Source organism: Eurytemora carolleeae, unplaced genomic scaffold (assembly GCF_000591075.1).
Source record: "Eurytemora carolleeae unplaced genomic scaffold, Eaff_2.0 scaffold1841, whole genome shotgun sequence".
Classification (NCBI taxonomy): domain Eukaryota; kingdom Metazoa; phylum Arthropoda; class Copepoda; order Calanoida; family Temoridae; genus Eurytemora; species Eurytemora carolleeae.
The window spans coordinates 15,815-28,279 of NW_019402154.1; the positions used below are offsets into that span (position 1 = coordinate 15,815).

The 12,465-nt window shown below is 32.9% G+C and overlaps 1 protein-coding gene across 1 annotated transcript in view; it reads right to left on the reverse strand.

The window, feature by feature from the left end:
- LOC111718010 (CD109 antigen) overlaps positions 1-12,465 on the reverse strand; it is a gene marked incomplete at its 3' end in the record, with an annotated part of 30,130 nt that overhangs the window by 15,520 nt on the left and 2,145 nt on the right. The window contains exons 4-14 of the mRNA XM_023493480.1: positions 12,232-12,310; positions 11,254-11,314; positions 10,832-10,903; positions 8,614-8,670; positions 6,405-6,464; positions 3,302-3,354; positions 3,023-3,083; positions 2,426-2,514; positions 1,052-1,103; positions 646-717; positions 46-132 (exon numbers count right to left, since the gene is read on the reverse strand). Coding sequence (XP_023349248.1) covers positions 46-132; positions 646-717; positions 1,052-1,103; positions 2,426-2,514; positions 3,023-3,083; positions 3,302-3,354; positions 6,405-6,464; positions 8,614-8,670; positions 10,832-10,903; positions 11,254-11,314; positions 12,232-12,310 — 743 coding nt within the window. The remainder of the gene's footprint in view (positions 1-45; positions 133-645; positions 718-1,051; positions 1,104-2,425; positions 2,515-3,022; positions 3,084-3,301; positions 3,355-6,404; positions 6,465-8,613; positions 8,671-10,831; positions 10,904-11,253; positions 11,315-12,231; positions 12,311-12,465) is intronic.

Consider the following 12,465-nt stretch of genomic DNA (forward strand, 5'->3'; position numbering starts at 1 on the left):
CAGATGTTTTGAGAAATCATAAAAATAAAAAAAAACTTTATTTACCTCGACATTAGTTTCTGATGAGAAAGTGTATTCTGACATACTTGCAAATGTTTCAAACTTGGGAACATAGTACTTCTCAACTTTAATCTAAACGTTTTAAACTTTTGATTTCGTTATTTTGCTGTCATTATCTTACCATAATCATAGGTTTTTTTATTATGAATAAACCTCTTGATAAACATGAAGTTGACACACGCTGAGCCCTGATTACAGAACAAAATAATAGCTTTTTAATTCTTTAATGAAGACACATGGCGAGTCTTGTTGGATAATGTAAAAATAACCTTTCAATATTTAAATCCATATAGCTATGAGAAGTTGCATCAATTTGATGTCATTTGATTTGTCATTTGATTTTATCTGAATAACTCACCCATACATTTTTCTATTCATATCTATGAACATTTCAAAACCCATAAAGCACTTAATGTTAATAGCTCTCGTTTGTAAGTAGAAATGGGTAAAATTCTCATCGATATTGATGAATATAGACCATTTTCGTTGTGGGAAGAATATATATATAAAAACTTGACTTGAGCAGCACCAAGTTTGTTTACTAAACTAATTAACTTACTTAATTACTTAATTTAACTAAATTACCGATTTCTCTGTAACTTGACCGCCCGCTACAACTCTGATTTTCCAGAATCCAACCTTGGGAAACTCAGGGATCTGTAATAAATATTATAATCTAACAGTAGAGTACAGTAGAGTACAGTACAGTACAGTACAGTACAGTACAGTACAGTACAGTACAGCACATTGTTGAGTGTGTGTTTGTTTTAATCAGTGTATGAAACAATAAAGATAAGATCTGAATTTACAGCCGTTTCCGAAGTCTCAACCTTCAGCTTAGTTAATCTATATAAAGATAATACTTTTTGCATGATTTAGCTCCCAAAAGACTCCTTTACAGATTTGTTGGTGTCTTTTAGTGAGTATTTTTTTATGATACAAGCGGTGATACAAAAATATATGTTTTTGTGTGAATTAAAAAAGTTGTAACCTCAAACTCTGCAGTTACAACACCGTTATTCAGCTGCTTAGAGTGCCATTTTCTAAACATTTTAATTTGTTAAAAAATATTAATGATTGCATAAAATCTCATGATTTGATTAGGTATTCGTCAGGAATTTTAAAAACGGAGAATTCAAAGAAATTGGAAGAACCCATGAGAACAGAAAGTAAGGAGATAGAATAAACCAGGCCCACCTTCTCTTCCCAGGAATTCCAGCTCTTTTGTTATCGAACAATGTAGTTGTCATAATTTTAAATGATCCTCCATAAAGCAAAAAAGGAGTCCGGCTGATTCACAACCGTACCTTTGATCTGATCATTTGTTTTGGCTTGAAAAGTGTTTTGTTCGAATAAGTATTGCGCAAGTAACTTTTCCCAAAAAAACCAAGAATGAAAAAGATCAGTTTTTAAAAACAAAACATGGATATATATTTCATACTTGATCAAACTAAGCTAGCTGCGGCTTAGAATCGTGAAAATATACACTTTCAAGGCATATTGATAATCAAGGACAATTTTCAAATTGGTTTCTTAGATATTTTCTGTACAACACAAGTTTTTTTTTTACATTTCTTCTAAACAGTACTGTAAACAATTTGCGTTCATTTGATTTCGGGGTTCCTATAGTACAGTAGTTCTAGAGAGTACAGATATCTATTAAAGGGTAGAGTATGCGATATTTTCTACAACGAGTTCCATTGTGTACAACTGGAGTTATCGTCTTTAACCTTAAAAATCTTGCGGCATTCAACATAAGTTACTTGATTTAAGCAATGTTTTTTTTTACAAAACAATAATCACAAAATAGCCATAATCCTGTGTTTTCCAAAATGTGATCTCCCAATTTTTTTGCTTTATTAAATACCAGAGATATTAAAAATTTGGTTTAAATTTTAATTAATAAAATACTAGCTGGAGGGCCTGTCGTTGCCCGTGGAAAAAAGAATGAAAAAAAAATTTGAAATTTTTTTTTGATTTTTTTAGTTTAGCCTTTAACACCCCCCGGCCACCCATGAGTGTCCACAAAAAATGTCAGCCCAACCGGTCTAGCCGTTTGGCTGGCTATACGCAACATATACAGGGTGTCCCACGAAACTCATTTAGAACATCACTGTACGAAATACAAAACCTTCAAAATAGACTAAATTCATAAAAAAAGTTAAGTGTTTTTCTTTAAAAATTGTAAAATTTAACCCCTAAACAGATATTAAACGCAAAAAGGGACGGTTAGATGGCAGTCAAAAACATTTTGTAAGAATATAGCATGTCATGCCGGTACGTCTATAGGCCTACTTAGCCCAGCCCATGAAAGCTGATTAGCAGTATGTATATATCTAGTCTGTTTTTAGTTTGTTCAACTAACCTAATAATAAAACCATCAGGATCCAGGATAAACATATCAACAACCTCATCGTAGGGTAGAAGGTCGGTTTTTAGAAGCACTGCTCGAACCTACAATTCAAGAATAAAGATAACATTATTTAATATATTGTCTACTTATGCAAATCAGAGTCATGGAAGTTCGTAGAAAGACTTTGATTCCACTGGAGACCACCGGAGAGAATTCATCGCTATTTACAATGAAAACTTTACGCAGGGTGATTTAAATTCCACTAGAAGAATTCAGATATTCTTCCTGCAGTGTATTTATGCTTCCCAAAAGTCGAATGCCTCGAAAGGATTTCTGATTCAAAACGGAAGTTTTGCGTGATCGTTTAATTATTTCGACTCTCTCTCATAGGAAGTTGAGCCAAAACGTTTATTTCTCTAGAGAAGCATGCACACTACTTTAAAACATTTCTCATTACCATATAAGAAAGACAAAGTGTGTTCCTAATGTACCAGGGTCGTTTTCCGACAACTTACTGAGTAAAAAACACTTTTCCTTCTTTATAAACCATGCACTCTTTTAAAAAATGTATTCCCTTTAATACTTGTAAGCCTCCTAAAATAAACTTACCCGAACTATATGGAAGGCATTGTAGATAACTTTGTTTGTGGAGATGATAACTGCTAAAAATCTAGAAAAAGGGAAATTAAGAGAAAATGAAACCTAAACATTAAATCTAAATTATAGATTTTACATAAAAATTACCAAATTCTCTGTATTGAATTCCAGGGGGGGGGGGGGTAATTTTTGTGCAGAGGAGCAAACAATATTCCCCCCGGCCCCCACCCAACTGAAGCAAACTATTAAATATAAGCCACCCCTGTTTATAAAATGAGTAAGATAAAATACCTATTATTGAATTCTAGTCTTGATTCATTTTGGAAAAGAACAGCTCCAGAATCCTATAAAAAAGAAAACAATGAAAAAAAATAACTTTTTCAATTTTGAGAAAAATGTATTTCCACAATTTTACTTTACTCATAATTTGATAAGTCCATGAAAAGTGTCTTGTATATATATATATATATATATATATATATATATATATAAAAATATATAAATATATAGTTGTTTATATATATATATATATATATATATATATATATACCCAAAGCATTCGAAACCATTAGCATTAAAATGATCTCTCAGGCCTAGTGCTTGTAATTTCTAACAATATTTTCGTAATTTCAAATTGTTTCGATAAGAATATCAAAAGCAAAATGTCATGTGTCAATGTAGTATACATAAATGAAATATTCCTACGGCTGCCCCCCAAAAAATTTTGCATAAATTGATATTTTAGATGCAAAACTTATTTTTATCTTAAGTTTTCTTTTTTCAAGCTGTATTCCAGTTTTTTGTGCATTTTACATGAATGAAAACAAGAAATCATCTTTTAAATTATAATCTTAGATGATATTCATAGATTTTTCTTATTTCTGCCATTGTTTGATCGTTTATTTTAAAAATGGATGTTTTTAAAAATTGTTGCGTAGGATTCAGATAATGACAATTTTATCTGCGAGTAAGAAGGGAAAGGTGGGGGTAGTAGCGCATGGGAGCTACATCAATGCAACTTCCGAGCCCCATTTTTCACATTTTATCTTCCGATCCGGTTCTAAATTTTCTTCCTTTTCTTATTAAGTAAAATTTTTGTTGTTTTTCATGTTTAGATTTTTATTTTTGTTTGGAACAAATACAAATTTTAGATGAAGCTAAATCCTCTTTTTTACGATTTTTATGGATTCTTTGTTAACATCTAGTTAAAATACCCCTTAATCTTTTCATGTAAAATAATTCAAGTTTACAATTTGAACCGTTGACAATCATCAGAGATGGCTTGGAAAACTTGATGTGGCTCGAATATTGTAAAATCGTGGTTTGCTTTCCCCTCCTCATCTGTAAGGTGCAAATCAAGTGTTAAGCAAGTGCATATCCTAAGTAACAAACACATTTTTGCACTTAAATTTCAATGCAGTCAGTTTTTGGACAAAAGACAATGCAGTCAGTTTTTGGACAAAAGAAAGCGTGGTGACATAAAAGATCAATTCCATATCAAAGACTTAAAGGGACTGAAAACGTAATTTAAAGTGGCATGTCCGATTTATAATAAAAAACAGAAACAAAAGTAAAAGGTAATCTCATTTTTATTTCAAATGAAAAAATAATTCTAGAAATAATTTTAAAAATCTTTGGATTAAATCCAGGAACCAATTAGATTATCAAGTACAATAGGTGGCTACAGAGAAATGGACCTATTGTCCACGACGTCACAAGTGTCAAATATAAAAAGGAAAACGAAATTTTCTCGCAATATTAGACATTTTTTTCAAGATTAAGTAAAAAAGTGTAAAAACAGAAAAATAAAATAGCACATAAAATTGCACCTTTTTCACTGAAAGATAAGCTCTTTATTCTAAAATTATCACTATTATTAATATTTTTGTCGGACACAATACTGAGTTGACATATGTGACGTAAGAATACAACTGTACTGAGAGTGTACAAATACTAGGTTGCCATCTACTGTACTTAATAATCTATTTGCCAGGAACCAATAACACGTTAAAGCAACGTGCCATAATAATTATGTACAGCCAATTTAACATTAGACAGTGGTAGTTGATTATATACAATGACGACTACATGTTTTATGTGAATTTTGATTTTTAACAAGCTTTTTTCGAATTACAAGTTTACAAGTAATCAAAGAAAAACTTTTTTAATTGACAGCTTCTCTTTACTTCTATGTTTTTTGTATCCATGCTGTTTAAGAGCTTGATATAAATTAAAATTGAATCAAAAGTCGTCTTAATTGTATGATGATCACTTTATAACACGTCTGTTATGATATTTACTAAAAAAGTGACCAGGAGTGAAAAAGTACTTTACAAAGTACACAATAGTTTTATAAAACTTGTTTTCAGTTGTGTACTGGACTGCACTTGAACGGTGGATAGTAAATTGTCAAGATAAGAGAAGATAAAACATAGATTAATACAACACAGATAGTACACTAGATGTTGTCTTTTCAAGATTTAAGGGGTTTTCGTTCAAAAAAAAACCCCGAGGCAGAAGCCCAAAGGACAAAGAGAGAGAGAATGCGCTGCCTGAACGGAACTCATTTGGGCTTCTTCCTCAGGGTTATTGTGAACGTAAAATACCTATATCTTGAAAAGACGAAATCTAGAGTTCTATCTGTGTTGTTATTAATCTATGAGATAAAAAGACAATTCGACCAAGAAACTATCATCTTAGATTGTGCTGGAATGTTCTACACTCTGTAAATTTAAAAAGTATTCTTTCAACCCAACCAACACATACCTCACACACAACACACAACCCAACCAACACACACCTCACACACAACACACTCAACCAGCACACACCTCATACACAACACAGAACCCAACCAACACACACCTCACACAAAACACACAACCCAACCAACACACACCTCACACACAACACACAACCCAACCAACACACACCTCACACACAACACACAACCCAACCAACACACGCCTCACAAAACCAGAAAACCTGATTCACCAACAATTATTGATGCTTAAAAAAGTCCTAACTTTTAAAATTAGCACCTCCCAATTAATTGCTGGTTATTTTTGAAATTTATTTTTGAAAACATACTTGTGTTGTTATTAATTCAGAATGGAAGGGGGTCAAACTCGACACCCCCCAGATGTTTAGAGTTAAAATCATAGAGAATAGAATATAAAGAGAGGAATTAAAAGAATCTCTCGGTATGAATTTTTTCAGTCCCTTTCAGCCTGAAAGGGAGTTCAAAGTGTAAATATTCCAGGGCCCAACAGGTTATATAGCATAAATATGTGAAGTACACATGCAGTATGGAAACAGTACACAAAAATGGCCGTTTTACACTTTTTTCTAGTAAATTCCTCTCTATAAATTCTATTCTCTATGGTTAAAATACCTGGCTGAACCCTTCAATCCTGAGGTTGTATGAGTAACCTAAACTTGTTCCCTCCGGAACCTAAACAGTTTGTTATTTCAAAAATAGGATTTAATTATCACATAAGATGACAATTTAATGACCTGAAACTCTTTATTTCTAAAATTTTTAAGTTTATTTTCTGTCTTTGATATGTTTTTCATGAGATGAATGATTCCAGAATAAAAGCAACAGTAGTATAGCTATAGTGAACCATTATTTTAAGAAAATAATATTGAAATAAATACAGTTGCCTGTAAAGTCTCATCCTTTGTTGCTAACACTGTATCCTGTATCCCTGTCAATTGCAAATAGATGGGTTTTTTTGCTATCAAGTTGGTTTTAAATTAATTTAAAAAACACGACTGAAAATAAATAATGTTTCCATTAAAAAAAAATATATTACTGACAGGACAGAACAAGAATCTAATTTTGACTTATTTCTTATTGCATAGAAAAGATCTTTAATATAAAAAACAGAAGTCAAAACGCAATACCATATATATTGATGATCCAAGGTGTATCACATAATATCTATAAAATATATATTTCCAAAAAGAACTTGGTAGTGTCATCTAATATTAAAGTAAGCAATGGAATGCGATAGATTATTTAATCTCAATGTGGGACACCCTGTACACTTGTTCCACTTTATTCTGGGGACCTCTGTATCCCCTATATTCTGGTCACCCCTGTATCCACTATATTCTGTGAACCCCTGTATCCACTATATTCGGGGGACCTCTGTATCCCCTATATTCTGGTGACCCCTGTATCCACTATATTCTGTGGACCCCTGTATCCACTATATTCTGCGGACTCCTGTATCCACTATATTCTGGGGACCCCTGTATCCGCTATATTCTGTGGACCCCTGTATCCACTATATTCTGGGGACCCCTGTATCCACTATATTCTGTGGACCCCTGTATCCATTATATTCTGGTGACCCCTGTATCCAATATATTCTAGGGACCCCTGTTTCCATTTTATTCTGGGGACCCCTGTATCCACTATATTCTGGGGACCCCTGTATCCATTTTATTCTGGGGACCCCTGTATCCACTATATATTGGTGACCCCTGTATCCATTTTATTCTGGGGACCCCTGTATCCACTATATTCTGGGGACCCCTGTATCCACTATATTCTGGGGACCCCTGTATCCAATATATTCTGGTGACCCCTGTATCCACTATATTCTGGGGACCCTGTATCCATTGGATTCTGGTGACCTCTGTATCCACTATATTCTAGAGACCCCTGTATCCACTATATTCTTGGGACCCCTGTATCCATTTTATTCTGGTGACCCCTGTATCCACTATATTCTAGAGACCCCTGTTTCCATTATATTCTGGTGACCCCTGTATCCACTATATTATGGGGACCCCTGTATCCATTATATTCTAGGGACCCCTGTATCTACTATATTCTGGTGACCCCTGTATCCACTATATTCTGGTGACCCCTGTTTCCACTATATTCTTGGGACCCCTGTATCCACTATATTCTAGGGACCCCTGTATCCACTGTATTCTGGGGACCCCTGTATCCACTATATTCTAGGGACTCCTCTATCTAATTTATTCTAGGGACCCTTGTATCCAATATATTCTGGGGACCCCTGTATCCACTATATTCTTGGGACCCCTGTATCCACTATATTCTTGGGACCCCTGTATCCACTATATTCTGGTGACCCCTGTATCCACTATATTCTGGGGACCCCTGTATACACTATATTCTTGGGACCCCTGTATCCACTATATTCTTGGGACCCCTGTATCCACTATATTCTTGGGACCCCTGTATCCACTATATTCTGGTGACCCTTGTATCCAGTATATTCGGGGGACCTCTGTATCCACTATATTCTTGGGAACCCTGTATCCACTATATTCTGGGGACCCCTGTATCCACTATATTCTGGTGACCCCTGTATCCACTGTATTCTGTGGACCTCTGTATCCACTATATTCTGGGGACCCCTGTATCCACTATATTCTGTGGACCCCTGTATCCACTATATTCTGGGGACCCCTGTATCCACTATATTCTTGGGACCCCTGTATCCACTATATTCTGGTGACCTCTGTATCCACTGTATTCTGGTGACCCCTGTATCCACTATATTCTGGGGACCCCTGTATCCACTATATTCTGGTGACCCCTGTATCTAAAGGATTACCTGGAGTAGAATAGATTTTGCTTCAAGTTCATTCAAAAATTCCTCTGAGCCTGACACCTTAATATATATAATATCTATAATCTATATTCATAAAGTAAGAATCTTAGTTGAATATGTTTACTCTTTAAAAGAAATCTTAGTTTTCAAGCAAAGCTGGGTTCTCAAGATAGTTTTATATATTTGCAGTTACTATAAAGAGACTGTCTACGTTTTTCCACTGGCCCTTCATTTAAAGATTCATATTCTCCATTAACAAGGCTACTCTTCCAAAATTTGATACGATGGATTATGTTACATAGTTGTTTTTCAATCTGAAAATTTGGATTGAATTTTGGATTTATGTATTATGAAAACCAGAAATGAAATGTACTAACTTTAGCTTTTAGTCAAGAAAAATGACGATAAAGACAAGCATGAAAATGGCTGAGATATCTACCATTTTCTGTTTGTATGTCCGATCATAACTCAAGAACCCCTTCACCGATTTGCCTCAATTTTGATTAGGAAACGTGGTCGAACCACGTAAATGTTTTTAACGTTGTATTAACATTATAAATTAAATAGGTTGACTTTTATAAGAAAAACTTAATTTCCAGGCAACCTGGGTTCCGGGTTCCCATCCTAGTTTATTAGAAAGAAATTGACTATTATATTTAACATATAGAGAGATAAAATTAAATATAATATTTTCGCTCATATATATTTGTATGTATGCTAGCTATCGCTAAGCCAAAATATTTTTCAAGGGAACTCTTGAGCACTCCGGGGGTAACATAGGCAAAAAAAATTCAACAATTTTTTAAAATTGAAATATTTTTTTAAAAATTGGATTTAAAAAAATCCCACATGCATTGATGTCAAGTGAAAACTTAAATGTATAACCTTTAATTGTGTATCTTGTAAAAGAATGCAAGATCAGAATTTTTCAAAGATATTTTGCAAAGCTTTACAAATAGTTCGCGAACTGAATTCTGAATAGTTTAGAAATGTACTTGTCACGGGGATTGGAATTTTAAATATCTGTTTAAAGTACTAATCTCTTTTTTGTTGTCTGTCTGTCTGTTTTTAATAAACGCCAAAAAGGCCGAAACGATCAGTCCCAAATATTTAATTGCAACTCACATTAGAGACTTTTTGTCCTTAAAGGGAGAGACCGGCAATGCTTGGTAGTTAAACTGAGATTGCAGTATTGTGGACAAATTTTCAGGATTCATTTGAGGCATAAAAATCTATTCTACGCCGACGTATATTTACTGAGTTTGATCGCAAAGTCGACTTTCAAAATCACCTTTTTGGGTCGATACGTTTAAAAAATCTCTTTTTTTTAATTATTAAGTAACGACACCAAAAAATGTAACAAAAATTATGCAGTAAACTAATTAGTTGTTTAGAAACAGGTTGAGAAAATAAAAATTAACTCTTATCATCGAAAAACAGTAATCTTATTCAATTATTATTTTGTGAAATCTCTCATTATTAACAAAGATTTTTTGGAATTTTTATTGAAATGAAGAAATTTGAAACATTTGTAGAAATCTGCGCACAAATTTATAGAAAATAAGAAATTCAATATAATTATGAAAACGAAATAATTAACTCTAACATTGATTTATCGACAAATTTCTTTTGAGAAATATGTTCAATTAAACACCTAATTAGTTTACTATAGAATTGTTACTATGATTTTTGTTGTCGTTATTTAATAATCTTAAAAAAACTGATCCTTTAAACGTATACCCACCAAAATTAATGATTTTGAACGTCGATTTTGCGCTCAAACTCAGTAATTATAGATCTTTAAAACGTTTTATGTGTCTCAAACCTAAACAGTTTCTCTACAATACTGCAATCTTAGTTCAACTACCAAATATTGCCGGTTGCTAATATTCATTCAAACATTTCACGATTTCAGTATCAGTCCAAAAAAATTAAGATACCTGCAGGCATTCAAGGCAATTTTTTATTTCAAATGTTAATATTTTTTCTTTGTATAAATTGTAAAACAATAATAAAAAAGTTCGCGGATTTTATAAAAATATTTTGTGGATTTTCAAAATTTAATAAAAAATCGAATTTTGTTGGAGGATCATTTTGAGATTTTGATCATCTGCATAAACCTCCCTTGGGTTATCTGGGCCCGATCGGTTCAGCCGTTCTGAGTTTATTGAATAAAAACAGGCACCGAGACAAGGAAAGTATATGTATATGATTTACCTACCTCAACTCCATCTCTTGATAAGGATGCTTTAACTCTCATTGGTTCGGAGCCTCTGTATGCATTCACACAAATCTAGAAATATATTAGATTAGAATATATTAGATTCATTATATAAGATTGTGAATTTATGGGGGGCGGGGGGTGTTCGGTGCTCCACTCTGGAATCTCAATAGAAAACATATTTTCATAGCTTAATATCTCCCCCCCCTTAAAAAATTAAATCAAGTTGCACGACCTAGAATATCCTGATTATTTAAAAGTTTATTTAGATCTTAATAAAATATTCTAGCTGTGTAAATTGTAAATTGTACATCAGATCCTGAATTAGTTTGGAATGGTAAAAACCCCCCCCCCCCCCTCCCTTCAAATCACCTGATATATTGTGGATGGACGAATAATCCCCCCCTTCTCCTTCAAATCACCTGATATATTGTGGATGGACGAATGATTCTTGAAGCAAGGATAAGATAAGAGGCTCGGCTCCTAAAATACAAATAATACATTACAGGAACTGTTGGCAAAATTTCAAGCAATGGCATGACTGCATCCATCTAAGTCTTCTCTAAGAAAATTGATAAAAGTACATTTATAATTTTTTTTTCAAATTTCGTTTTTAAACCTTCCACGTCTTTAAAAACATTTCTTTTTATGAAGATAGCTTTTGATTAAAAAAGAGGGTTAAAACCTTTGTATGGCTAACAAGTTCGTAGAATCATTAGAACAAAAACTATGATAGTAATTACGGTTTCAAATTATGATAATTAATTTATATTAATAAATTATTAAAGACTTTGACGAAAAATAAAACGATATCGTAGTACAAAACTATATAATATTGACTAATGTAATTTCTATTGACCATCAAATAACTCGGGCAAGCACGATTCACAACGTTGCCCTTTAAACAGTTTAATCTGATGAATAATGTATGGAATTTATAACAACAACGACAGTCCATGAATCCATATAATACAGTTTAAAACACCTTTTATTTTTACAAATAAAGTAAACTTGTAATTTTGTAATCACTATATCTTTGGAACCCGATGTCATAGACATTTGATGTTTCAGACTATAACTTTTGTTATATAAAAAAGTTTGAAATATTTATGGTTTACACCTTCACTTGGTAAGATGGGAATTAGAAAACTTTTGATCTGTAAAAGCTATTTCCGCTCCTTTACAGAAATTTTCATGGACACATCACAAGGTTATAGAGTGAGAACCAAAAAAACAGTAGAATTCTCGAAGTCTTCGTTTTATTTTAATTATGAAATATTGCAATGGATATTGTTTTTATAAACTATCTAATATTCCATTCATTTTAAGAAACTACGTTTACAACTTTGCGAAATTTTTTTTTCTTTTTGTTTTTTTTACTATTTTTATTAATGATTTACCTATACTGGTTGTACACTCTGTTGTCAACATTGTCAATTTCATCAATGTTATAGGTATCCAGGGATATATCTCGTATTCCTAAATAGGAGATATTTCATCTATGTTATAGGTATCCAGGGATATATCTCGTATTCCTAAATAGGAGATATTTCATCTATGATATAGGTATCCAGGGATATATCTCGGATTCCTAAATAGGAGATATTTCATCTATGATATAGGTATTCAGGGAT